The sequence below is a fragment of the Mustela lutreola genome, chromosome 2, assembly GCF_030435805.1.
Source record: "Mustela lutreola isolate mMusLut2 chromosome 2, mMusLut2.pri, whole genome shotgun sequence".
NCBI lineage: Eukaryota > Metazoa > Chordata > Mammalia > Carnivora > Mustelidae > Mustela > Mustela lutreola.
The window spans coordinates 36,373,942-36,398,120 of record NC_081291.1 but is presented as its reverse complement, the minus strand read 5'-3'; the positions used below and the strand labels follow the sequence as shown (position 1 = coordinate 36,398,120).

The window sequence follows — 24,179 nt, the reverse complement described above, 5'->3', positions numbered from 1 at the left end:
TCATACATCAGCTAAGCGGGTGTCTTGGTAAATCACCAAGTTTTGCAGTAAAGAAAATAAAATGCTCAAGATGAAAATATATATATAAAGTATGAAATGCCTTAGAGATGTAAATATCGCCATGTCCAAGTCTTGTCTAATTACCATTGGATCATGACAAAAACTAAACCAAGATAGTAACCATAATTACCAAGATAACTTTTCACACGCATTTTAAATTACTGGGAAGTTATTGGTAAAATGAGATAAATTTATCATTCAAAAACAACCTTGTGAATTTTTTTATAGATAACAAAATGTGATGCTCAGAAGTTGCACAGTAATGCTGGAGATGATAAGGATTGCAGATCGTAAATGTGGGAACAGAACACAAGCTCATCTCCAAGAAGAGCTAGCAACAGCAGCACCAATTTACATTTCACATACATGACAGAGTGTTTATATTCCTGCAAATATTGTTTGGGAGATACAGTTGGATGGTCAGCTCTTCACTGAAGAGCTGTACCTCTTCACAACATGACATCATGAGAGAAAGCTCAAACAAGGACTGCATTTCGCCGATTCCATTCACTTAGAAAGGGTCATGTGAAATAGTGGAAATAATGCATGGCATACGAGGGTGAGAGAGCAAAGACCTCAAACAGACTTGAGGGGCCCCTGGGTGGCTCAGTCAGTTAAATGTCCGACTCTTCACTCTGGCTCAGGTCATGATCTCGGGATCTCAAGATGGAGCTCTATGCTTAGCATGGAGTCTGCTTAAAATTCTCTGTCCCTCTGTCCCCTCAATACACAGTCACACATTCTCTTCCCCTCTATCTCTAAAAGAAAGAAAAAAAAAAAAGGGAAGGAAGGAAGAGAAGGAGGGAGGAAGGAAGGATGTAGTAGGTTGAGGATTGTTTCCGAGAAATAACACTGGGAATGATTACTGGTAGGTAGAAGTTATAAGCGGAAATAGGTCAGTAGCCTTCTGAGTGCTTGAAAGAACTATGTTGCCTTAATAAGACGCCCAGATCAAAAAAAAAAAAAATGTATTTAGCCATCTGAGCTTGAAACAACCCTTGGGCTCCCAAGTTACTAAGAATTTGATGTATGCTGTGAATGCTGCGGAGCCCCAAAGAGGACACACTGCCTGGCACTCCATTCAGATGGGGCCATGGCGGATGATGGACAAGGAAAACCTTCCATGAGGCAGAGCAGAGCCAAGGAGGGTCTTGGACTGGGATGTTTTTCTTACACTGCTGGGACATGTGTCCCTACAATTGCTGTAGGGCAGGATTTCAGATTATTAGAAAATGGTGACTGCTCTGTCCTACTCTGAAAGGGAGTTTTTCATTGTTTCTATGCCTGCTTCAACACTGTATTTGGTATGTGGGGTGGGATGGTGTGTTATGGTTTCTAGGAGGCCAGATAATGAGGAGTCTCATCCAGACCTGAAGAAACTACTCACGACCTGGAGACTCTGGACTTTGGGGTAACTCTTCTGTTGGGGGGAGGGGTATTCCTCATATGGTGAGATATTTGGTGTCTGGAGAGAAGTACAATGGAGGAGACACTTAGCTGCCCTCCAGAGCTTCACATTCTTTCATGGAGGAAAGAGATGACCAAGATGAGGCTGTTTTGTCTTGCTAGAAACTCAATTTTCCAATTCCCTTACAACAATGTGGGACCATTGCTACTCACCACTGCAATGTGAGTAGAAGTTATGTGACCATTTCTGAGTCAAGGGGAGAAGAAGTAGGTGGGCCTTCTCTACTATCTGCCACTTGATGTAGATGTTTCCGGTAGCCACGCATGATAGAGTTACAGAGTAGAAGACTCAAGGTTTCCCGAATCACCACACTGAAGAGAGCCACCTGCCATTCAGCTTTCTGTGAATCAGTTTTCATGTGAGTGAGAAGTAAACGTCTGTCATGTGAAGCCACTGAATGAAGCCCTGGGGCGACACAGGAATATAACATTCGATTTCTGCCCCTCAAGTCTTATGAGATGCCTGGTGGAGAGTAGCAGTCTTGAGAAAAGTTGGCCTGTGGGATAGTGAATCTGTTCTCTTCCCTAGGTACTCAAGTCTATTTCTGGTTTCAGTCAGACTAGCCAAGTACTGATGCCTGAACCGGGTCATTGTGCATTACACAACCACCAGAACTACTTTTATTGAACTGTGGGAGGCCATCAGCCTACACCAAGGAATGTTGGCAAAGCATCCCGTGAATTTGGGGATATATAGTACAGGTCCTCCCATTCTTTCTTTCTTCTTCCCCATTCACTCACTAACTATGTATTAGCAGCCACTACGTGTCATGGACTCTATTAGGGTGTGGGGTGATGCTGTAGATTACTATTATTTTATATAGGATTCTCTTTTTTAAACCTGGAAATGCTTCTCTCCGGTCTTGTGCCAGAAATAGTTGTTCCTCTCCTAAGTAAACTGCCTGGATGAAGCCGGGAACTTCCTCAACCTTGTAACCACTCTCATTTCCCTCTTTGCATTGCCTACAAGGCTTAGAAGGCTTCAGGCCAATTTGTAGCCCACGGCTGGCATATTTATAGTCCCTGTGACCTTCTCTCGATGTGTTCACTTCTCCCTTGGCCTCCTCTCGAGTCTCCTACGCTTGCTTTCCCTGGATCCTGACTTTCTTCATGTGTACATTACATTTTATCCTTCCCTGCTGTGTTGGCTGCATCCCTGTAAGTTACCTTTCATCTTCTTTCAGAATATTTATAAATGAACCATGAAAAGAACAGAAACCATTTTCAGCACCATTTAGAGATTCCTAATAAAGGGGGCTGAATGTGGACAACAGAAGTGAGTTGGCTTTCTCTATGAATGAAAGCCACAGTGTCACAAAGATAAGCCTCTCTCTCCCTGAGCACCAGGGATTATTAATACCCAGTAATTCATGGTTCATTTTTGAAGCTCTATGCTGATCGAATCTCAGCTGGTCACAGAGACATCTGTTGGTCTCACATTTGTGTTAAACTCACAACAGAGTCCAAGTTTTGGAATGGACTCGGAGCTACTCTTTAATTTATTCTATTTTGTACAAAATACACCTGCTTGCCTCACATTTGGGGAGCATGTTATTAGATGACCAATTAATGAACACTTGCTCAAATGTGAACATTAACCTGGAACTCAAGAAAGCAATTTGGCCCCAACTTACCTCACTTAGTGTTTTTTTCTATTACTCCCTGAGGCACCAGCCAGACTAATTGGTGCCCTTGAAACATGCCTTGTGATTTCTGTGTCTCTGTCCTTGCTTCTCCTATTAACTACATCTGGATTAAGGACAAGAGTTTATATTCATTGAACACTTACCTGCCAGGCGTTTGGAGATCACCTTACTGGTTAACCCATTTAATCCTTGCACTGATCCTATCAGAGAGATACTATTTTTGCCCCCATTTTACAGATAAGGAAACTGAGGGCAAAGGAGTAAGAGCTATATTCCTTTCATGTTGACATTTTGTCTATGTTAGATAAATCTGTGTAAGTCACCTTTAATGCATTATACAGAGTTAATAAGTGAAAAGTTAAAAGCACGAAAATAATTGTTTCCAAAAAGAAATGGAATGTCAACTCACACTACCTTGTTCTCCAGCCCATGCTCTGGGCCATGCTCTACTCCTGATGGTTACAATTTAGTATCCCTTGTGGAGTTTTGAGAAAATACAAATGCCCAACCCCTCCCCCAGCACAAGTAAATACAAATGCCTAGGGGTGTGGTCAAGACATGGGTATTTTTAAGAACTGCTGTAGGTGATTCTAAGGTCCAGCTAAGTGACATTGCACGGTGTTCTTCAGTCTTCTGGGGAAGTCTCTTCCTTTCATGGTTACATAATCCCAGTCCTTTTCACTTCTCCTTTAGTGGAATTACTTCTCCCCTTGCCATAGTGCTCCTGATGACTTACCAAAAGTTTTCTTAAAGAACCTCGAATCCCATCCTTGACCTTCTGAATACACACAAGGCAGGGCTTTCCAGTCATAGGTCTAATTAAATGCAAGCATTTCTCTGCAAGTTACTTCCTCTTGTGTCACGTCCTCTCTGAGTTTTTGGCAGCAGAACCGTGATGCACCTTTGCTGAGTGAGCTTTAAGCCAAAGATGATAACTGACCTGTAGCCTTTCCTGCATTCCTTTCTTGTTTTTTTTTTTTTTTTCTGCCAGTTAGAAATAAGGGCCCAGGTACAATGAAGAGCAGTTCTAGAAGAAACCACTTCTTTAATGCTTTGCTAGCTAATGATACACTCTAAGATAAAGTCAACCACGTCATGTGTGGGCACCAAACCCTTTAGTGCCTGACTCCATCCGTTTTGGACTGAGTTCCGCTTTAGCATGACTACTAGGGTACCGCACGAGCTCACCAGAGTGACCACCTGCTCTCACTTCTTTCTATATCTGTCCTATGTGCTTCCCTCCCCAGGTATGCTGAACTTCTGTCAGATCCTTGGATTCATCAGACCCCTTCTTGAATCCAGACTTCTGGCTGTGCAGTTCTTTCTGCCTCAAACTTGCTTCACATCGTCTTACCTAGATGCTTTTAGGTCTCAAGGTGAATGTCACTTTTGCTGGGAAGCTCTCCAGAGCCCTCCCCACCATGGGTTAAGACGATCACCTCCATTCTCAGAGTATTCTGGGCTAATCCCCATCACAGCCCAAATCATACAATTTTGAAATTATCGGTTTACTGCGCCTCCCCTGGATCTCAGTCTTTAAAGCAGGGTCCATGTCCTATCAGTTACTCTATCTCTAATGCTTAATATCAAAGAGGATGAGTCGATGTTTGTGGAAAGAGCCTTCCAATGTGGGCATTTTCTTGGGCCATATTACGTATCATTTTTGGTTTACACAGGGGGTAGTATTAAACACTTTTCTCCTGAATTCTATGGATTCTGTGAGATGAAATAATAAAAAATGACAGGTTTAAGACAAATGGTGTTAAATCCAAAAGTTATACCAAAATTGTGTATGTCAGTCAGCCAGTAGGCTGCAAGGCCTTTTATGGAGTTTACCTGTCTGAATAATCGTCGAGTACCCAGAATAATTCTACCTTTGATCAAAAGTTCTGGGTAAACATCATACTTACATATGTTTTGCCTCCATTGGGACATAGGAAGAGTCAGGGATGGAATATATTTCTGGTTAAGGTCTTTTTATTTGCCTTAAAATGGAATAAAACATTCTCAGCATATAAATACAAAGAAAGGAGTAAGTAATGTTAAGTTCTTTAACATACTTTAAAAAGTCATTTTGATGAGTTTTTATGAATGAATCTATTTCTATACCATTTCTTATAAGTAGCAAAGAATATTTACACTGTGTTTTAATAAGTGTTGCTTGTAACAAGTGCATAACTAGAAGAGGCTACATTTACACAGAAGTACAGAAGCCAGGGATAGGCCAACCTTTCACAGAACATCGTCCTTTAATTGCTGCAAAAGCTAACTTAGTGTGAAACATCCCAAGTTACCACAGCACACAGCATCAGCAACGCAACAGTAACACAACATACAAACTCTAGTTTATTTATTTTGGGTTGAGTAAATATTTAAAAGAGTTAGCTGTCAATTTAGTTTTGTTGATAGTGATTACCCCTTCTATGAAGTTAAAAACTGCCTGACTTCTGATCGCCCCCCACCAAGTACAAGGAAGCATCTTTTCTCTGCTTTCACCATGCAGAAAAATTAAAGGAGTGTAATATTTGAGTTGAATTTGTAGAACACGGAGGCCAAAAGAATGTCCTGTTCTGGGGCACCTGGGTGGCTCATTTGGTTGGACGACTACCTTCAACTCAGGTCATGATCCTGGGGTCCCGGAATCAAGTCCTGCATTGGGCTCCCTGCTTGGCAGGGAGTCTGCTTCTCCCTTTGGCCCTCCCCCTTCTCATGCTCTCTCTCTCTTTCTCTCTCTCAAGTAAAGAAATAAAAAAATCTTTGGGGAAAAAAAAAAAAAAAGAATGTCCTTTTATGTATAAACTACACACACTCAAGTCTAATTCTGAAAGTCGCTCTGTTGGCTTTATTTCTTCTCCATATTAATGGTAGAAAGTCCCACAGATGATCTACCAGAGACGGGGGAGGGGGGATCTTTACTCTCTACGAATCTTCTCAACTCTCAGAACCAATATTTATCAAGAATAACTCTGTGTTAAGTGCTGTGCATGCCTTTCCTCAATTCATCCTCGTGATCACACCACGAAGTTGTCCTGTGTAATGTCTGTTTTCAGGAATGTGGAAACCGAGGATTAGAATCACAGTAGAGCTGGGACTGGAACACAAATCTGTCTGACCCCACTGCCTGGGTACAAAAAGGCATATGTTATTTGAGTATTTACTCCAGACATTGTGCTGGCAGTGCAGTAGAACCTGAATGAGACCTTCACACACCATCTGTTGTATTGCAGTGAAGATAATATTGACCTGAAATTTAAAGTGGGAATTATGTTACAGATGGTGACAAATAATAAGCACTGGTAGCATCTACCAGGAGGAATTACAGTAGTTACTGAAGGTCAGGTGTGATAGAGCCTTCAGGCAATAAGAAAGAAGAATTTTCAGTAATCAAGGCAAAGGATGACCATGGCTTGGGTCTGGTTCTTAGAAATGGGGACGGAAAAAAGGGAAAAGATTGAAGAGATGTTTAGGCAGTAGAATCAATGAAGTCCAGTAGAATGGATATGGGCCATGAGGAAGTGAGAAAAGGTAAACATGTTTCCCGAGAGGTTGGCTTGAATAAAGAACAGATGCATGTCTAGGTTCTTACAGGATGCTATAATAAAATACCATAGATGGGGTAAACTTATAACCAGAAATTTATTCCTCACAGTTCCAGAGGCTGGAAGTCCAAGATTGGAATGCCAGCATGGTCATGTTCTGGGGACGGTCCTCTTCCAGGTTGTAGATGTTCAACTTGTATCCTAACATGGTAGAAGAAGTTGGGGGTCTCTCTGGGACCTCTTTTCTAAGGACACTAATCCCACTGTGAAGCCTCCACCTCATGAACTAATTACCTCCCTGAAGTCCTACCTCCTAATACCATCACCTTGGGGTTTATAATCTCAACATGTGAACTTTGGGGGGACATGAACTTTAGGTCCACTGCCGTGCAGGTGCTACTCGCTGATATGGAAGTCATCCTTGCATTACTAGGCTGATAGAAATGTGTGCTCCATTTTGAGTGTACTGAATGGTGTGTCTTTGAGAAATGCAAATGGTGACATTTAGTAATTTTCTGAACAAAGGGCCTGGAGTTTGGAAGAATGGATTAGGTTAGATAGCAACTATCTAAGTTTCTGAAGCCATGGAAGTGAATGAACGAAGTCACCTAGACAGAGTGTCTAGAGCGAGAAGAGAAAAGGCAGCACTCCTATGAACACTGAGAAAAGACCAAAATGAAGGCTAAGTCAGTCTACACCTCATGAACCTTGTCTTTGACAGAATGCACACTCTCTGCTCCTTTCTGAAACTGACCATGTCTACTGAGATCTTTTATCTCACCCATGCTTATGTGTACCAACAGGCACTTGGAGAATGATGTTTTCTCCTACTTGGACTAGGATTGGAAGAGGATGTCCTAATATCTTCCCTTCTGAATGGAAAACAAGCACCACTTTCAGCTTGCCTCCTCTCTTCATGCTCCTCAGGAGACAGGCTTCTATATCATTATCCGACATGCTTTTGTTTCTATGCACACATTTTAAGAAGCTCAAGAGCCTTGTTCTATGGTTGGAGATAATCAAATGAGGAAGAGGTATATAACTATTGGTATTTCAATCAAAACTGTAGGTCTGACTCAGGGTTTCTCAAAATCCAGATACAACTCATTAATGAAACTACAAATTTAATACTGTGTTCTTAAAATAATCCTGAGTTTATTAAGGCTCATATAATTAAGTTCTCACAGGCCTGGAGATTGTATTACAGATTTGTGATTTCTATGAATTATCTCATTTGATATTCTCATCACCTCTTTGACATTGTACTTCTTTTCACCCCTGATTAACAGATGAGGAAACCGCAGATCCAGGAGAATAACATGCTGAATGAGAGCTGATTCATCAGGGGCAAAGCCAGGGTTGAAATCTACACGTACCTGGGCTCCAATTGGTATGATTCAGTCTTGCCATGGAAATGTTCCTGCTGTATGTCTGGGAATGAATGCAATCTTAAAATCTCACATGGATGCTGCTATCAGACTGTCCACAATTAGATCCTGGCTCTACTGTCTGGAAGTTGTGTGACCCTTGGCAAGCCCTTTCTTGCTCTGAGCCTTGATTTCCTCATCAGTAAAATCAGGACAATAATAAGAGTACCCATTTCATATTGTGAAATGTGATGTGAAAATATTAATGTTCTTTGATACATCGTGCTTAACAACTTTCACTCTGTGTAGTTATAAGTCTAATTTTTCTACAAGGGCCATTAAGTAAAGAATTTTTATAGTGTACATGTGACTTTATTAACACTGTTTCTCAAAAGCATGTGCTTGAATAGTTTGAAGGGAGTGGAACTGGGTAACATGAGAAATGACCATTTCTCTGTAGCCTTCTTCTTCACAAAGTAGACTCATTAATGCCTACATACCCATTTAAAATTTACACGCTACCCCAGATTTCAGGAACAGGGTGGTCAGGCATCCTTTGGTAGAGGTATTTTAGAAACTGTTTTTTTGTTTGTTTGTTTGTTTTTGGCTACATGAAATAAAGCATTACCAGTTCATAAGGAAATGGAGTTGAAGAAGATACAAATTAGTCAGGAAGAAAATAAACTGACACGAGCCTGTAGTTAGTCACCATATTTAAATATATCCCCAGTTATAAACCCTTTGCTCTAATGCCTTGGTATAAAGAATCTACTGGTTAAATGTTATCTAATGTCAGACAATAGAATGGAAAGACAGTGACTGAACATTTCTATTAGAAGCTGTTGTTTGCTTGATTTGGGTGTGGTTATGAGAATTCTTTCAGCAATGTGAGTGGTTCGCAACAGAGAGAGGGTGAGACATTCAGGTGACAGCAACACTGTGGATAACAGTGTGTGAGGAAGGCGGCAATATCAAAAAGACAATTTGATTTGCCTTGCTTTGCCATTGTCTGAAGTGGGAGTATCCAGGTTTTGCAATCTGCTATCAGAAACTACAGAAAGAAGTTTTTATCTCAGTAGAGGGCTCTCAATGTCGTCTCCTCATGCACAAAATTCCAGGTTGGCTTTACCATCCAATTTCCCACAACAGATACCCCATCACTGCCTTCTCTAAGAATTTGATGAGCACATCTCAGTTTTAAGAATTATATTAGGATAACATATAAACATGTTGAAACATTACATTGTATACATGAGACTAATGTAACACTGTGTGTCAACTATATGCAAATTAAATGAAGAAGAACTATGTTAAGAACAGGAGATGCACAGCTCAATTATAGAACTACTGTTTAGCTCCTCCTATCTTTTCTGCCTCCTCTCACATATGATCTTATTGTTCTTTGGGTTTCAGCCACAGTGACTGTCTCTAAAATTCTTGATCAAAACCCAAGGCTTTTGCCCATGCTGGCTCTCTGCCTGGAAAGCTCTTCACCCGGCTAGCTTAAGTTATACCTTGCATCTCCAAATTCCTGTCACTTTTTCACAGAAGTCTTGGCTTTCTGGCCTCCTTCGATTCTTTGTGATAACACCCTCTCCAAAGACTGAGTTATTTTCCTTCTGAACTTGCACTTCCTGCTTGGAACATGTTTGTGTATGATTAGATCGAGGCGTGTACCCCTGATGGATTATAGGCAAGTGCTTTGTTCATCATTAGGTGACCAAGTGTTTGGCATAATTTCTACGATGCAGTCAATGTTCTGAAACTAATTGTTGAGTGAATGGGTGAGTCTCTCTATCACAGAAGATCACAAGTCAACAAAAGCATAGAGGACAGTATGGTAAGCTCTGGTAAACGTTTACAGGAGACTTCAGGGATGTGGAGGAGGGTATCTATTGGTTTTGAGTATGATGGTTTAAGGGAGGACTGGTGGAGTTGGTAGTTTAAGCTGGGTGACAAAGTCAGCATTGGGTAATACAGGGTATGGGTGCTAAGGGCACATTAATTAGGGTTCAATATAGGAGTCCTGATTATGGCAGTAATGAAATTAGGGAATGGTGAGGGATTGAAGAATCTGATATGCATAGAATATGAGGACAGTGCTGTATGTGCTGGAGGGGCTGCTTAAATAAAAAACAGCATGCCTGAATGGTGGTGTCATTCTCTGAGGAAGGGAATACAAAAGTGAGCTGGTACTCTGAACTTTGCTCCCCATGCTGCTTAGGTGATCTTCTACCTATCATTTCTAGCAGCTCCTCATTTGGGGTCCTAGGTCTCCTGCTGCCATGTCTTAGAAGAAATTTCTTTAAGGCCTCAGGTTCCTCCTCAATAAATTGGGGATAAGAATAGTAACTATCTTATAAGGCTGCTATTGGAAGAGTTACATAAAGTAATAGACATATTTCAGAAAGCAAATATTGCAATAAGGCAGGTCAAATAATTTTTTAGTTTCCCAGTGCATATAAAAGTTATGTTTATATTATACTGTAGTCTATTAAGTATGCAATAGCATTACATCTAAAAAACAATGCACATGCCTTAATTTAAAAATGCTTTATTGCTAAAAAATGCTAAGCATCTTTGGAGTTTTCAGTGAGCTGTAATCTTGTTGCTGGTGGAGGGTTTTGGCTCCAGGTTGATGCGTGCTGACTGATCAGGGTGGTAGTTGCTAAAGATTAGGGTGGTTGTGGTGATTTTTCGAAATAAGATGACAAGAAATTTGCTGCACTGACTGACTCTTCCTTTCACAAGTGATGCTACGCTGTTCAATGACATTTTACCCATAGTAGAACTTCTTTCAAAATTAGAGTCAATTCTCTCAAACCCTGCCTCTAAGTTTATGTAATATTCTAAATCCTTTGGGACATGTCAACAGTCTTCACAGCATCTTCACAAGTTATGTTATAATATACTGTAGTCTATTAAGTAATTCCACCTTAAGAAGCTCATTTTTAAAGAAATAAATAAATAAGTAAGTAAATAAATAAATTTTATTTATTGAATTTGTTTGCTCATCTGAGGAAGCAACTCCTCATCTGGTTCAAATGTTCTCATGAAATTTGAGCAATTCAGTCCCACTTCCAGACTCCACTTCTAATTCTAGATTTCCAGGTATTTCTACCACATTTGCAATTACTTCCTTCACTTGAAACCTTCAAAGTCTTCCATGAGGGTTGGAATCAACTTCTTCCAAACTCCTGTTAATGTTGGTATTTTGACCTCCTCCCTTGAGTCACAAATGTTCTTAATGGCATTTTAAAGTGATAAATCATTTCCAGAAGGTTCTCAATTTACATTGCCCAGATCTATCAGAGGAATCACTATCTATGGCAGCCATAGCCATATATTTCTTAAATAAGACTGGAAAGTCAAAATTACTCCTTGACCCATGGGCTGCAGAATGGATGTTTGTGTTAGCAGGCACAAAACCAACATTAATCTCACTCTAGGTTGCCATCAGAGCTCAGATGATCAGGTGCATTACAGTGAGCAGCGTTTTCAAGAGAATCTTTTATTATAGCAGTAGGTCTCAACAGTGGGCTTCAAATATTCAATAACTATGTGGTAAATAGATGTGCTGACATTGGGCATTGTTGTTCGACTTCTAGGGCAAAAGGAAAGTGGATTTAGCCTAATTTTTAAAGTTTTTTTTTTTTTTATATATTTTAATTCCAGTACAGTTAACATACAGTGCTATATTCATTTCAGGTGTACAATATACTGACTTGACAGTTCTATACATTACTGAGTGCTCATTATGATAAGTGTACTCTTAATCTCCTTCACCTGTTCCCCCCCACCCACTCACCTCCCTTTTAGTAACCATCAGTTTGTTCTCTGTAGTTCAGTCCATTTCTTGTTTTTTTTCCTCTCTCTTTTGTTCCCCTCTTTGTCTTGTTGCTTAAATTTCACATATGCGTGAAATCAGATGGTACCTGTCTTCCTCTTATTTCACTTAGCATTAAACTCTCTAGCTCCATTCATATCATTGCAAATCGCAAGATTTTATTCTTTTTAATAGTGAGATAATATTCCATTATAGAAATATACTCATCATCTCTATCCACTCATCTATCAGTAGACACTTGGGCTGCTTCCATTATTTGGTTCGTGTAAATAATGCTGCAACAAACATGGGGTGCATGTATGTTTTTGAATCACTGTTTTTGTATTTGTATTGGGTAAATACCCAGTTATGGAATTACTGGATAGTAGGGAGACTGAGCATAATTGTTAAGGGCCCTAGGATTTTTGCAATGATAAATGAGTACTGGCTTCAACTTAAAGTCATCCACTGCATCAGCCTCTAACAAGACCATCGATCAGCCTCTCCTCTGAAGTATTAAAAGCAGGTGTTGAGTTCTCCTCTCAAGCTATGGTAGTCCTAGATAGCATGTTCTTTTAAGAGAAGGCTATTTGATCTACATTGGAAATCTGTAGTTTAATGTAGCTACCATCATTAATTATCTTAGCCTGATCTTCTGAATAACTTGCTATAGCTCCTACATCAGCCCTGCTTGCTTAACCTTGCATTTTTATATTATAGAAATGGCTTTTCTTACTAAACTTCATGAACCAACCTCTGCTAGCTTCTAATTTTTCTTCTTGCTTCCCCACCCCTCTCAGCCTTTGTGGAAATGAATTTTGTAGAAATGAATTAGGGCCTTGGTCTGGATTAGACTTTGACTTAAGGGTGTGTTGTGGCTGGTTTGATCTTCTATCCAGACCACTCACACTTTCTCCGTATCAGCAATATGGCCGTTTCCCTTCCTTACCATTCATGTGTTTGCTGGAGTCGCACCTTTAATTTCCTTCAAGAACTTTTCTTTTGCATTCACATCTTGACTAACTATTTCATGCAAGAGGCCTAGCTTTCTTCTTATTTTGGCTTTTGACAGGTCTTCCTCCTAAGCTTAATCATTTCTAGCTTCTGCTTTTTATTGAGAGATGTGTGACTCTTACTTTTACTTGAACACTTTAGGGGTTGTTGTAGGGTTAGTTGGTCTAACTTCAATAGTGTTGTGTTTTAAGGTATAAGGAGGTCTAAGAAGAGGAAGAGAATAGGTCTGGGAGGAATAGGTCTGTGGAGCAGTTAGAATATATACATTGCTCCTTCAAGAGTGTTGATGAGAACAGGTGCCCAGCATGAAGCAAAACTAGTGTATAGGCACCAAAGGAGATGCTGAATGATAACTTCTAAGTTATCACATGTAGGCCAGTCTAAATTTGAAGAAATGGGACCTCCCTTTGAATGAGTGGCTAGCTAACCATGGGATCATTTCACCACCCTAAGTAATATTAGATGGCATGGAATGTGAGTCCATTGAATTTTCCACTGAATTCTTTAAATGATGCAGTAATGAGGGGCACTTGGCTGGGTCAGTTGGTAGACCATGCAACTCTCAATCCCGGGATCATGAATTTGAGCCCCACAACTCTGAGTGTAGAGATGACATAAGAAATAAAAGTAAGATAAATAAATGACACAAAAATGAAGTACCAAATGATATCAAAGCTTATAAAGATTTCATTTATTTATTTGACAATCGGAGATCACAAATAGGCAGAGAGGCAGGCAGAGAAAGAGGAGGAAACAGGCTCTCAGCTGAGAAGACAGCCCAATGTGGGGCTCGATCCCAGGACCCTGAGAACATGACTTGAGCCAAAGGCAGAGGCCTAACACACTGAGCCACCCAGGTGCCCCAATATCAAGGGTTATAAATGAAATAGGTAAGTTAGGGAAGCTGAACATGTTCCACCAATGTCTCAGCTCAGTTACAAATCTAGTCTTACCTAGTGGGTGCATGAAATTTCGTTTCTATGTCCACTGCACCCATTAGGGAGCCCAGATCTCTCCTCTCAATTCCTGGAATTCATAAGCATCCTGGAGGTCACCTCTGCACCACAGAAGCCTAAGGAGGCCTTAGGATATTGGTGATTATGACTCCTGTTGGACAATCAGGCTGCAATATGCTAGCTGCCGTTTATGGATGGTCTTCCTGGGAAGGCAGCCAAAAAGATGCGAAAAGAGTGTGTTGAGCTATCATGTGTGGAACTCTCTTGGCTGGTGGTTGGATCAGTAAGTCTACAGATGGCGACACACATTTCTGGTGGTAGTGACAGACAGCCTTTTCTCCAGTGGACCACATTTTTCCTACCCAAGTGTTCCTTCCTTTCTCCCTCCCTGATCTGACTCATCATATTACCTTGGAAACTTTGGAAAGTGAACTCGTCCATTATATATCTGAATCTTAGAATGACTTTTGAACTTAAATACCAAATATTTGGGCCTCTATTCTCTGGTTAGTGGCTGATTCCGTTGTTTGGGTTGGGGTCAGCCCTCAAAAATCCCAGTAGCTTGGGTGGATTGAGGAATACATTAATTTTTCAAAATATTATTCATCTGCATAAATTTCTACACAGGCTTCATCAGGGGACATAAGTTTTACCATATCCTTAGATGAAGTTATCAGAACCTTCCATAAAGAAATGTACCGATATCCTCAGCAGCTTCCAGTGCTGTTGCAGAAGGACAGGGCTATAGATTTTCCTAGAAGTGTGAAATAATTCACAAGCCTTGCTCGTTATTCATATGGACAGCACATTAATAACATAGGACCCTGAAATCTTGCCTTATCTAGGCTGAAGCCCAACTAGAGGAATGAAGAGCTGACTCCTTAGATTTAGAACAACATTTTTTCCCCTTTCCAAAAAAAAAAAAAAAAAGAATTGATTAAAGATACTCTCATATCAGACAAGAACAGGTATTTGAGAACACCTAAGCTTTTTGGAAATAATGGAAACCAATGGCTTTGGAGCTACTTTTGGGAAATTTTCTTTATGAATTTGGAATTTTGTGTAACCAAGTACATTCCAACTAGAAAAATGATAAGGATTTGGGGTGTGTTGTACCATGATTACACACACACACACACACACACACACGTGACATACACACCACTACAAATGTTTGTGTAGAGAATGGCTACATTAATTAACATTAAAATGGTACTTACTATGCTTATGCTCAAACACATGCACTAAATATACTTTCACATATAGTTTTCCCACAGAAGTGAGATCAAGATCCTTAGAAGATTTCTTTGATGATACCCAGACATATGAACCTGATCCTATTGAAGAAATGGAGGGCATTTTGTATACAAGAATTGTTGCTAAATAAAGTCACTGTGCACAGTTATAATGAATGTAGTTTGTATTATGTTCCACAAATATCCAGTCCCATTATAAAATTTCCTATTTATCTTCTTCCTCTTTGGTGAACCAAATAAAGAAAAGTGGCTAAGTAATTGAGTTTGTAAGCCATTTATCACTGAGTATGATTTATATGTAATTTTTCTCTCCTGCCTCTTTAATACTGGGTATTACCAAACTTTTTATCTCTGCCTATTTGATTGATGAAACATTACATTTCAGTGTTCAATTTACATTTCTTCAATTGAGTGATGATGGACCATTTTTTTTTTTCCATGTTTACCAGCCATTTTCTTAGGCAAAAACAAAACAAAACAAAAAACAGGTTCAGACCATTTTTTAAGTTATATAACACCATTTTGATTTATCAGGTTGTCTATGTGTGTATCATGTGTGTGCATGGATATTTTCTATAAGGATGCACAGAAATCTGGTGGCAGTGGTTGCTTCAACAATGAAGATGTGAGAGATTCAGTGGGCAAGGGGAAGAGAAGAAATACTCCAATTTTTCCTTTCTTGCTGTTTTTGTGTATGTATATTTCAATTTATTTCAGGTTTATATACCAAAGAGTAATTTTTCCAGAAAATTAATCTTTTTATTTAACTTGAGAATAGTAGGGAAATAACTCTGAGCCAGGAAGCAGGAATTTCCAGATCTTTAGGGATCAGGCAGGTCATATGAATGGGCCAGAATCAGGTGTGTCATAGAAAGGGGCGGGGCCTGTACATACTGGAGTCTCCCATCGAAAGGCACACAGTCCATTTTTTTCACTACTCTGCCAACCTAAGGAACAGGTCTGAAGGTACTTTCTGCCACTGGGCTGTCGGTTGGCAAGTACCGCTTTAAACTTAAAAAAAAAAAAAATTACATCCACTCTTAGTTTCAGAAGTATGGGAATATCTGAAGACTGAATTCCTGCTCTCTTTATTATGCAAAGGAACAAAACATAGAGACAGACCTTTTATGAGATGGTACAAAATGCTTTGTCACTTCTACATCTTTCCTCTCATTCCTCCTGCTAAGGCAGACTTGGATCCCTCACATACCTGGGCAGGATTAGGTGCCAAGGAAGAGAGCAAAAGAGAATGTGTATGTATTTCAGAAATTATGCCTGAATGTGCCACTATTTTACTAATGATGCTCTAGTAGACCTTCTTCAATAACTGTAGAAACCCCCTTCAGAAATGCCTCCTGATGAAGTCAACTGAGCTCACCATCCCGTCTATTAAACAAACTAGAGTCTGTCTTGAAAGAACAGGCAGCCATTGAACAGAGATGGTAATGAAGGGACCCCAGACTGCTGCTGTGTGGTGCGTCCCTGACCCACCAAGGCAATTCATTATCTTGGTATTTCACTGTGTGTGGATGACAAGTAACAAATGGTGGAACCAAAATAGGTCATCTTCCCTGTCCTCTAAAACGTCTAATATTTGTGAATAAAAATAAAGGCTTAAGCTTTTTCATACAGTTGCTCTGGAAGGTCCCTAGATGATTTCCAAACTGCAGTTGAGCCTGACATGTCATGAAGATATTATAAATCACATTACTACCAAGACCTGTTGTGCAATGTTTGGTTAGCTAGTGTTAAGAAAGGACACTGAGCTATTGGCAGAGGAATTATCAGTCAGTCTCAAAAGACCTCAAATGCATTTCTGGAAACAAAAACAAAGACATAGTCCATATAGTCTGTACCAACCTGGCCTGAAGTCCATTTCATGGAACGTTGGGTCTATAGGGCACAGTTAATTGTTGCAGAGAAAAAGGTTCTCTAGCCAAAGAAGTCTGGGACATAGTGGGTCCGAGTTCTTGTCTGCAGAACTTCTCAGAGCCTTTAATATGGTGTCATATTTTGGATAGCTAAGAAGGGGCTATTACATGCAGTATTTCATATATATATATATTTCATACCACTCTGTAGAATATTACTGCAAGATTTTGAATTTGCTTTAGTTCTTAGACTTCTTTTTCACCATGGTGGTCTCTAGGGAATATGATAGTATATGGGCAAGAAAATTTTATCATGTATTTTCCAAAGGAGCAATCTCCAGAAGTAATTTTTATAGATATTAGGGTTCTGGAATCTCATATAATGCAACTTGGAAAAAAAAATTCAAAGTCTCAATCTACCAAATAAATCTTATTTGTTAAAATTAGTTATAAACTGTAAGAGTGAATACAAATAATTGTTTTGGGAAAAAATGAACAAAGCCATTTTATAGGTAGATGTTTAACATACCGCTTAAGCATTCATTGTCTCTTCTCTCTTTGATCACTCTTTTTCTCTGAACCTTCCCTTCCTTGTTCCTCTTTGTATGTCCTGTCTCACTGTCTGTCTCCTTCCCTGTAAGTCTATCTGTTTCTCTGGGTCTGAGTCTCTGGATATCTTGCTTGCTCTTATCTTATAGCCTATGTATGATGAGTCGAGATCAAAACATCTTATACAGTGGGGTTTTATCTTTACAGAAATAGGCAGGAGTATGAGGACTTTTTCTATTATATTAACTGTACATTAATCCTAGTGATGAAAAAAGGTAGGATTTCCATCGTTGCGAAAGGTAAAAATTTCTGTGATATAAGGTAGTCACTTCTGGCTGGTATCCAGTATAAGAAAACAAGAACACCATGTTTGTAGCAGTCAGAGAAATGATCAGAATTCACACTGAATGAAAGGAAAGGTCTATGCACTTGTCATGTAAACTTTTCCTAATTAGAGTGATGCTCAAATCCACAGAAGATTAAAAGACCTTCTCTACAAACCAGTACTTATAAAGATGTTTCTCACATATTTGTCTGAGTCACAAATAGACATAAATTGCATGAGAATAAGAACCTAAATAGAGAAAACTGCATGAGAATTTCTCCATAAAACAGTCATTTTATCCCTCCATGCCTTAAACAGTTATATTTCAGTCATTCTATATAACACAAACCATTATCTATAAAAATGTTTTTACAGCAAATAATGGAACACTACATCAAAAACTAATGATGTACTGTATGGTGACTACCATAACATAATAAAATTAAAAAAAAACATAAATAATTAAAAATGCTATCATATGAAAAAAAATTCTTCTAACTATTCAAAGGCCATGACCTCAGAAAGAGCAATTAATCAGTCCTCTCTGATACAGAAAGGGAAGGGGCAGGCATGGCCTGAAGGACCAGATGTTTCTGAAAGTGTGCACACTGTTGAACTTTCTCCCCCTTCTCACCCAGGGATTTTGGTCTCTTACATGAAAGGCTTTGGAATAGAATGTGTGTTTATGTCACAACCTCATCTGCTCATGCTTTATATAGGACCCTGGAGTGAGATAGCCCAGACTGGATTTCTGGCTCTGCCACGATTGGCTGTATGATTTTGAGCCAGTCACAAAATTCCTATGCCTCAATTTTCTGACTGGCAAGATGGAATAATAGGAGACCCCTTTATGAGCTGGGGTTAGAAATAAAGGAATGTACAGACATGAAGGACCTCAAAGAGGAGTACAGCATAGACCTTCAAGAAACTTCTGGCCATCATTTTGATCACTGTTATCAAAGATAAGGAAGGTGCCCTCCTTTTGCATTAGAGAATAATTAACATAACACGAGAAAGTGTAAATCAGTGTCATGACCTAATATCCAGTCAGAATAGTGCTAGGCACACGTGCAAGGGTATAACACCTTTCAAAATATTTATAACTATCCATCACAACATTTAAGCTGCTGAGTGTTTTTCTTTGGTATTTTCACTTACTAGGCAATAGAAGATCATTTTTAAACTCAAAGCCCACTCTAAAAATTTCTCCCAATATCCTGTTTTCTATTTTTGAATCCATTGCTAAGATTACACTGCAAAATTTATACCCCATTTTAAATTACCTGGTCTCTGATTTTGAATCTTAAAATAATAGAATATATGCTTATTTTAAAATCATAGCTGTTTCTCTGGTTTTGAAAACACTGTAGATGACAAGTGACTTGTAATTTCAGAGGCAAGTAAATAACAGCAATTGGAACACTTACATGGGAAATGCACTATGTACAACAGGATACATTCAGGACAACTATGGTGTGTGGATTGTCAGCTGCTGTCGTGGAGAGAAGCTGGTTTCTATACATTTATAGGCTTAAAAAGGGAAATGCACGAAACACTATAGTGTATCCAAGTGGAGGAGATAGGTAGATAAATGGAAGAGTATCCACCCCTAAAACCCTATGTAGCTATTAACAATAATGTTTTTGAAGAATAGGTTTTAAACTGGGGAATGTTTGCTATATGTTAAATGAAACAAGCTGTTGATAAAACAATTAAATCCGTGCCATGTGAGTTTCTTTTTAATGATGGGTTAAGCCAAAATGGACATGCACATGTTTTCTTACAAAGTAATGATAATCTCTGAGCAATAATACCATGTCTGCCTCTAATGTGTGGATTATTTCTGCAGTTTTCAAAACTCCTATAAGAAACATGCATTTCTGAGGATGACTCACTAGCATTAATCATCTCCAGGATAATTAGTTAGAAGCAGTTCTAGGAGAAGATGGTGGCTAAAATGTCACTATGTTCAATTAAAATGCAACAAAATTTTGTAAAACAATGTGCCTTTCTAAGCATTACCCATAAGTTACTAGTAAGATAGGAAAGAGCCACCATCATTCAGCGAGTATTTAATGGGAACAAGACATTATGCAAAACACTGTACACATGAACAAGACTTCTTTAATCCTCATAAGTTGAAATAATTACCATCTCCATGTCCTAGCCAAGGAACAAATTAAAAAGCATATGTGACTTGCCCAAGGTAATTCTATTAGTAACTGGTATAGCTGAGTTCTGCTCCTGTCTGTCTAATTGCACAGTTCATGATCTTAATAACTACACTGGAATTATTCATTTATATCTACACCTCATTTTTCACTTGCATGTAGAGATTTGGGCCATAAAAACAAATTTGATCAAAGCAGCACAGAGACTTTTCTCATGTATGCCAATGGATTCAGGTTTTTAGAACAGTGGAATGCTATAGAAACTAAAAACCATCAGATGACACTATACAATACTCTATAATTTATTGACTTTTGCTTGGAAGATGGGAACCAATAGTCTGCCTGCCAGAACCTACCACTCTAAAGGATTCAGAGTTCCCACAGTCAAAGAAGCTTGCTTTGAGAGGTAGAATATTCCCATTATGTGGCTTAACTTCTCATAGAAACTTAGGGCCAGATGCCATTTTCCCCTCTGCCAGAATAAACAATGTATTGCTCTTTGTGTCTTACATCCAAATCCTGAAGGCAATTCTATTTCTAGATCATTAGAGATAAAAATGAACTGGAGACAAAATGGGGGTTCATAATCAACAGACTCGAGGCTTTCTTTGGTAGACAACTTGAGACACTATCATGGTTTTATAATGTTTGTGGGCTTCAAGGGTCGAGTTTCCTCCTGCAAGTGGAGCAAAGTGGCATTTCTAGTCTAACTGCTTGCCTTTCCCGCTTTGGAGGTGCCTTACCATGCTGACTGTGATTTGGAACAAAGAAACAATCGTAAGCGCAAGTTTTCAACCTCAGCTCCATTGACCTTTGGGGCTGGGTAATACTTTGTTGTGGGTGCTGTCCTGTGTATTATAGAATGTTTAGCAGCATTGATGGCTTTTACTCACCAGGTGTGAGTAATATCCCCCTAATTGCAAGAGATGTCTCCATCTCTTGTCTCCATTATCCAAAAATATCTCCAGAGAGTGCCAAATGACCTCTGGAAATCCATTAATGGAGAATTTACTGATCATAGTATATTCCCAAATTTGGCTTTTTCACATCCTTTAGGGAAAAAAAAAAAAAAAAAAGGCTTGGTCTTACCATGGTACACAATGGACAGCTGAACATGCCCCATGTACAGCTCACTGGCTAGGGTTGATCGGTCAAAGGCTAATGTGTGACACAAGCCGGGCCAGTTACATTTGGTCCTTTAGGAGAACACATTTAAAACACAGGAAGCAAGGCAAATATATTTGAGTTGTATTGTGATGCTATGTAAGATCAGAATTGGCATCATGGAGAAAAAAAACTTCATACCGGCCCCTAAGTTATAGGGATTCAAAAGCTAAAATCTTGGAAGCAGGAACCAGTCTACACAGAGGAGAATGAAGGGAACAGAGATCAGAAATAATATGTCCCATGAACAAAGAAAATGAGATAGTTGATGTTAGAAGAATTTAAGAATTCATGAGATTTTTGGTAACTGGACTCCCCAGGATTCTTCTGTTTTCTTAAAAAAAAAAATAAATTTACTTGGTCTAGCTTGAGTATGTTTCTCTTTCTAACTACCGTATTTCATAATGAAAATATACAACACAAGCCAATCTAGAAAGTGTCCTGCTCCATCTGTTTCTAGAGGTGGAAAAATGGGTCCTAAGCCAAGAGATTCAGGTTCTATTTACTACTGTGTGACCCTGACCAAGTGATTCATTTGAGTCTTGATTTTCTTACTAGAAACCAGAGTCTTGATTTTTCTTACTGAAGAATTTGAACATCATCTCATACTTGGCTCTAAAATTATGAAAGATAACAATGGGGAGAGATACTTGTGGTCTTTTGAACCTTGAACTCACTATTAGCACATATAAGCTGTTCTAAAGATGGTGGTCAAGACTTGGTGTTACGGTCAGTTACTCTGGGCTTAAGAGTCAGTCGGTCTACAACTTCTCAGCCATGAGACCACTGGAACATTACATAACCCTTCTAAGCCTCAGTTTCTTCATGTTTAAAATGAGGGGAGAGGGGGTGTATCTGCCACAGCGATCCTTGTCTTCTGGCCTTCAAGCCCTTAGAGCTCACTCCCACACTGAATGGGGATGACTTAAATAACCAAGAGGATATTGTGGAAACAGTCAAGGGTTAACTTCCAAGGCTGGATTACAAAAAAGAAGGCCACTATGGCTTCTCTATTATTTTCTTCTTGGTGAAACCAAGCTGCCACACTGTGAGGACACTATGCTCCTATGGAGAGGTCCACACAGCAAGGAACTGAGTCCACCTGCCAACAGCCATGTGAGCATGAACCATCTTGAAACCATCCTCCAGCACTAGTCAAACCTTCTGATCTTGACTACAACTGCGGGAGAGACCCAGAGCCAGACAAAATCAGCTAAGTGGAATTCCTGACCCACCAGACCTGTGAGAGAATGTTTGCTGCTTCAAGCTGCTATGTCATTGGGAGTCATTTGTTACACAGCAATGTAACTGTTCTAGGATTATTGGGAGGAGTAAATAAAATAATGCATGAGAAGTGTTTAGGACAGTACTTGGCAGATGGTGAACATTCAGGGCACCTCTATCTGCTTATGAATGCATGTAAGGCACACAGAGCAGTGTCTGGCATAGAGTAAATGCTCGTTAAATACGCACAGAATAAATGTTAGCTGTTGTTATCTTTAGTACCGTCATCACCATCATCATTATATAAAACTTCAATCCAAAATCACTTCCCAAATGAGCTGGACCCTCCAACTTCTTGACTTGACAAATTATTTTACCTTAATCTTCTCTACAAAACATTAAAATAAGCTATGAGAAAGCCACCAAGCCAGAGATACAAAAATTCTAACTATACAGAGTACCGTCCTTTGTACAACCTTCCAGAGTTTTGGCTGCTCCTTGTTCATTAACCTGAACCATACGTAAGTGAAAAAATAATATATATATATATAACAGACAGTGAACACCTAGAAAAACACCTAAAGGGAGATGTAAAACCAGCTACTTACCATCGACACAGGAAGGTCTGTTTCTTGTTGTGCCAGCTACTTTTCCAGGTAGACAGGAACACTTGACTGTTTGTGACCGCTCCTCAATGCGATTCTTATTACAACATCTGTGCGCAGCGATCACTTCACATGTCCCTCCTTCTGGCAAGATAGAAAGAACAGGGACACTGATGAGAAATAATTCACTGGCCATGAAGACCTGTGGGGGAATGTGTGGAGGGGCTGGGGAAAGTAAGAGAAAATACCGAAAAAGTTTCCATGAAACATATCGATGGTGGTACTCTCTCCCATCTACTCTCAATAACATCTATTCACTCATGTCTGCAAAACTCTATGCTCAGTACGCACAGTCCTGGAGAAGACATAGCCCAGCACTATCCTTCAAATGCAACAAAAAGCTCCGATGGACAGCCCTTAAGAAGCAATGATTCTAGGCTGTAGGTACCGAGAAGCAGCGACAGAATGCATGCCTGGAGCTGACACAAAATAAAGAGTCTGCCTGATTTAAATGCATTATACTTTGAGAGCTCACTCCTGTGTTATCTTTCCATTTAGAATCCTCTGAGCTCCCTCCCACTAATGACAAGCAACTGACTTGCCAGTGATACAGAACCCGTGATGGCAGGAAGACTGCCCAGAAATTAGCTCTCCCTCCCACTGCCTGCCCACTCTCCAGGGGGCCGAATAAAAAACCTAGGTGGGGGGTCATTTCCCAAATCCAGATCTCATCTGAAAATGATAGAAGGAACTGCTGGAGAAAATAGGTATGTGCTTTAAATGGCATCTCAAATTACAGAGCTAGGCATATGGCTTCACTTAATTGTTACAGGTCAGCCATGCATTCAACATTTATTGGCAACCTAATGGATGTCACTCTCCACTAGGTTCTTAACAGGTGCACAGCTGGGTCTGCCTGAAGGTTGGTGAGCATTCAGGTGGCGCTTGCCAGCCTATAGGACAGTTCTTCAGGGACACAAAAGATACCCCAAGTGACCAGAAACCAAGAATTAACTTTTCCAATATCAAGTTTTATGTTCCAGAAGAATGTACTTTATTTGACAAGAATGGACTCTGAACATGTAGGATTCCGTTGGCATAAATTCAGTAAGCATTTGTCAAGCGACCACTATATACAA

At 39.6% G+C, this 24,179-nt stretch overlaps 1 protein-coding gene across 3 annotated transcripts in view; it reads right to left on the bottom strand.

Moving 5' to 3' along the window:
- The window catches only part of TAFA1 (TAFA chemokine like family member 1), a 514,072-nt gene that overhangs the window by 93,683 nt on the left and 396,210 nt on the right, over nucleotides 1-24,179 (bottom strand). For 2 of the 3 annotated variants that reach the window (XM_059161463.1, XM_059161464.1), the window contains one exon: nucleotides 23,044-23,184. In XM_059161463.1, the coding sequence (XP_059017446.1) occupies nucleotides 23,044-23,184 (141 nt within the window). The remainder of the gene's footprint in view (nucleotides 1-23,043; nucleotides 23,185-24,179) is intronic. The other variant, XM_059161465.1, reaches the window with a different exon arrangement.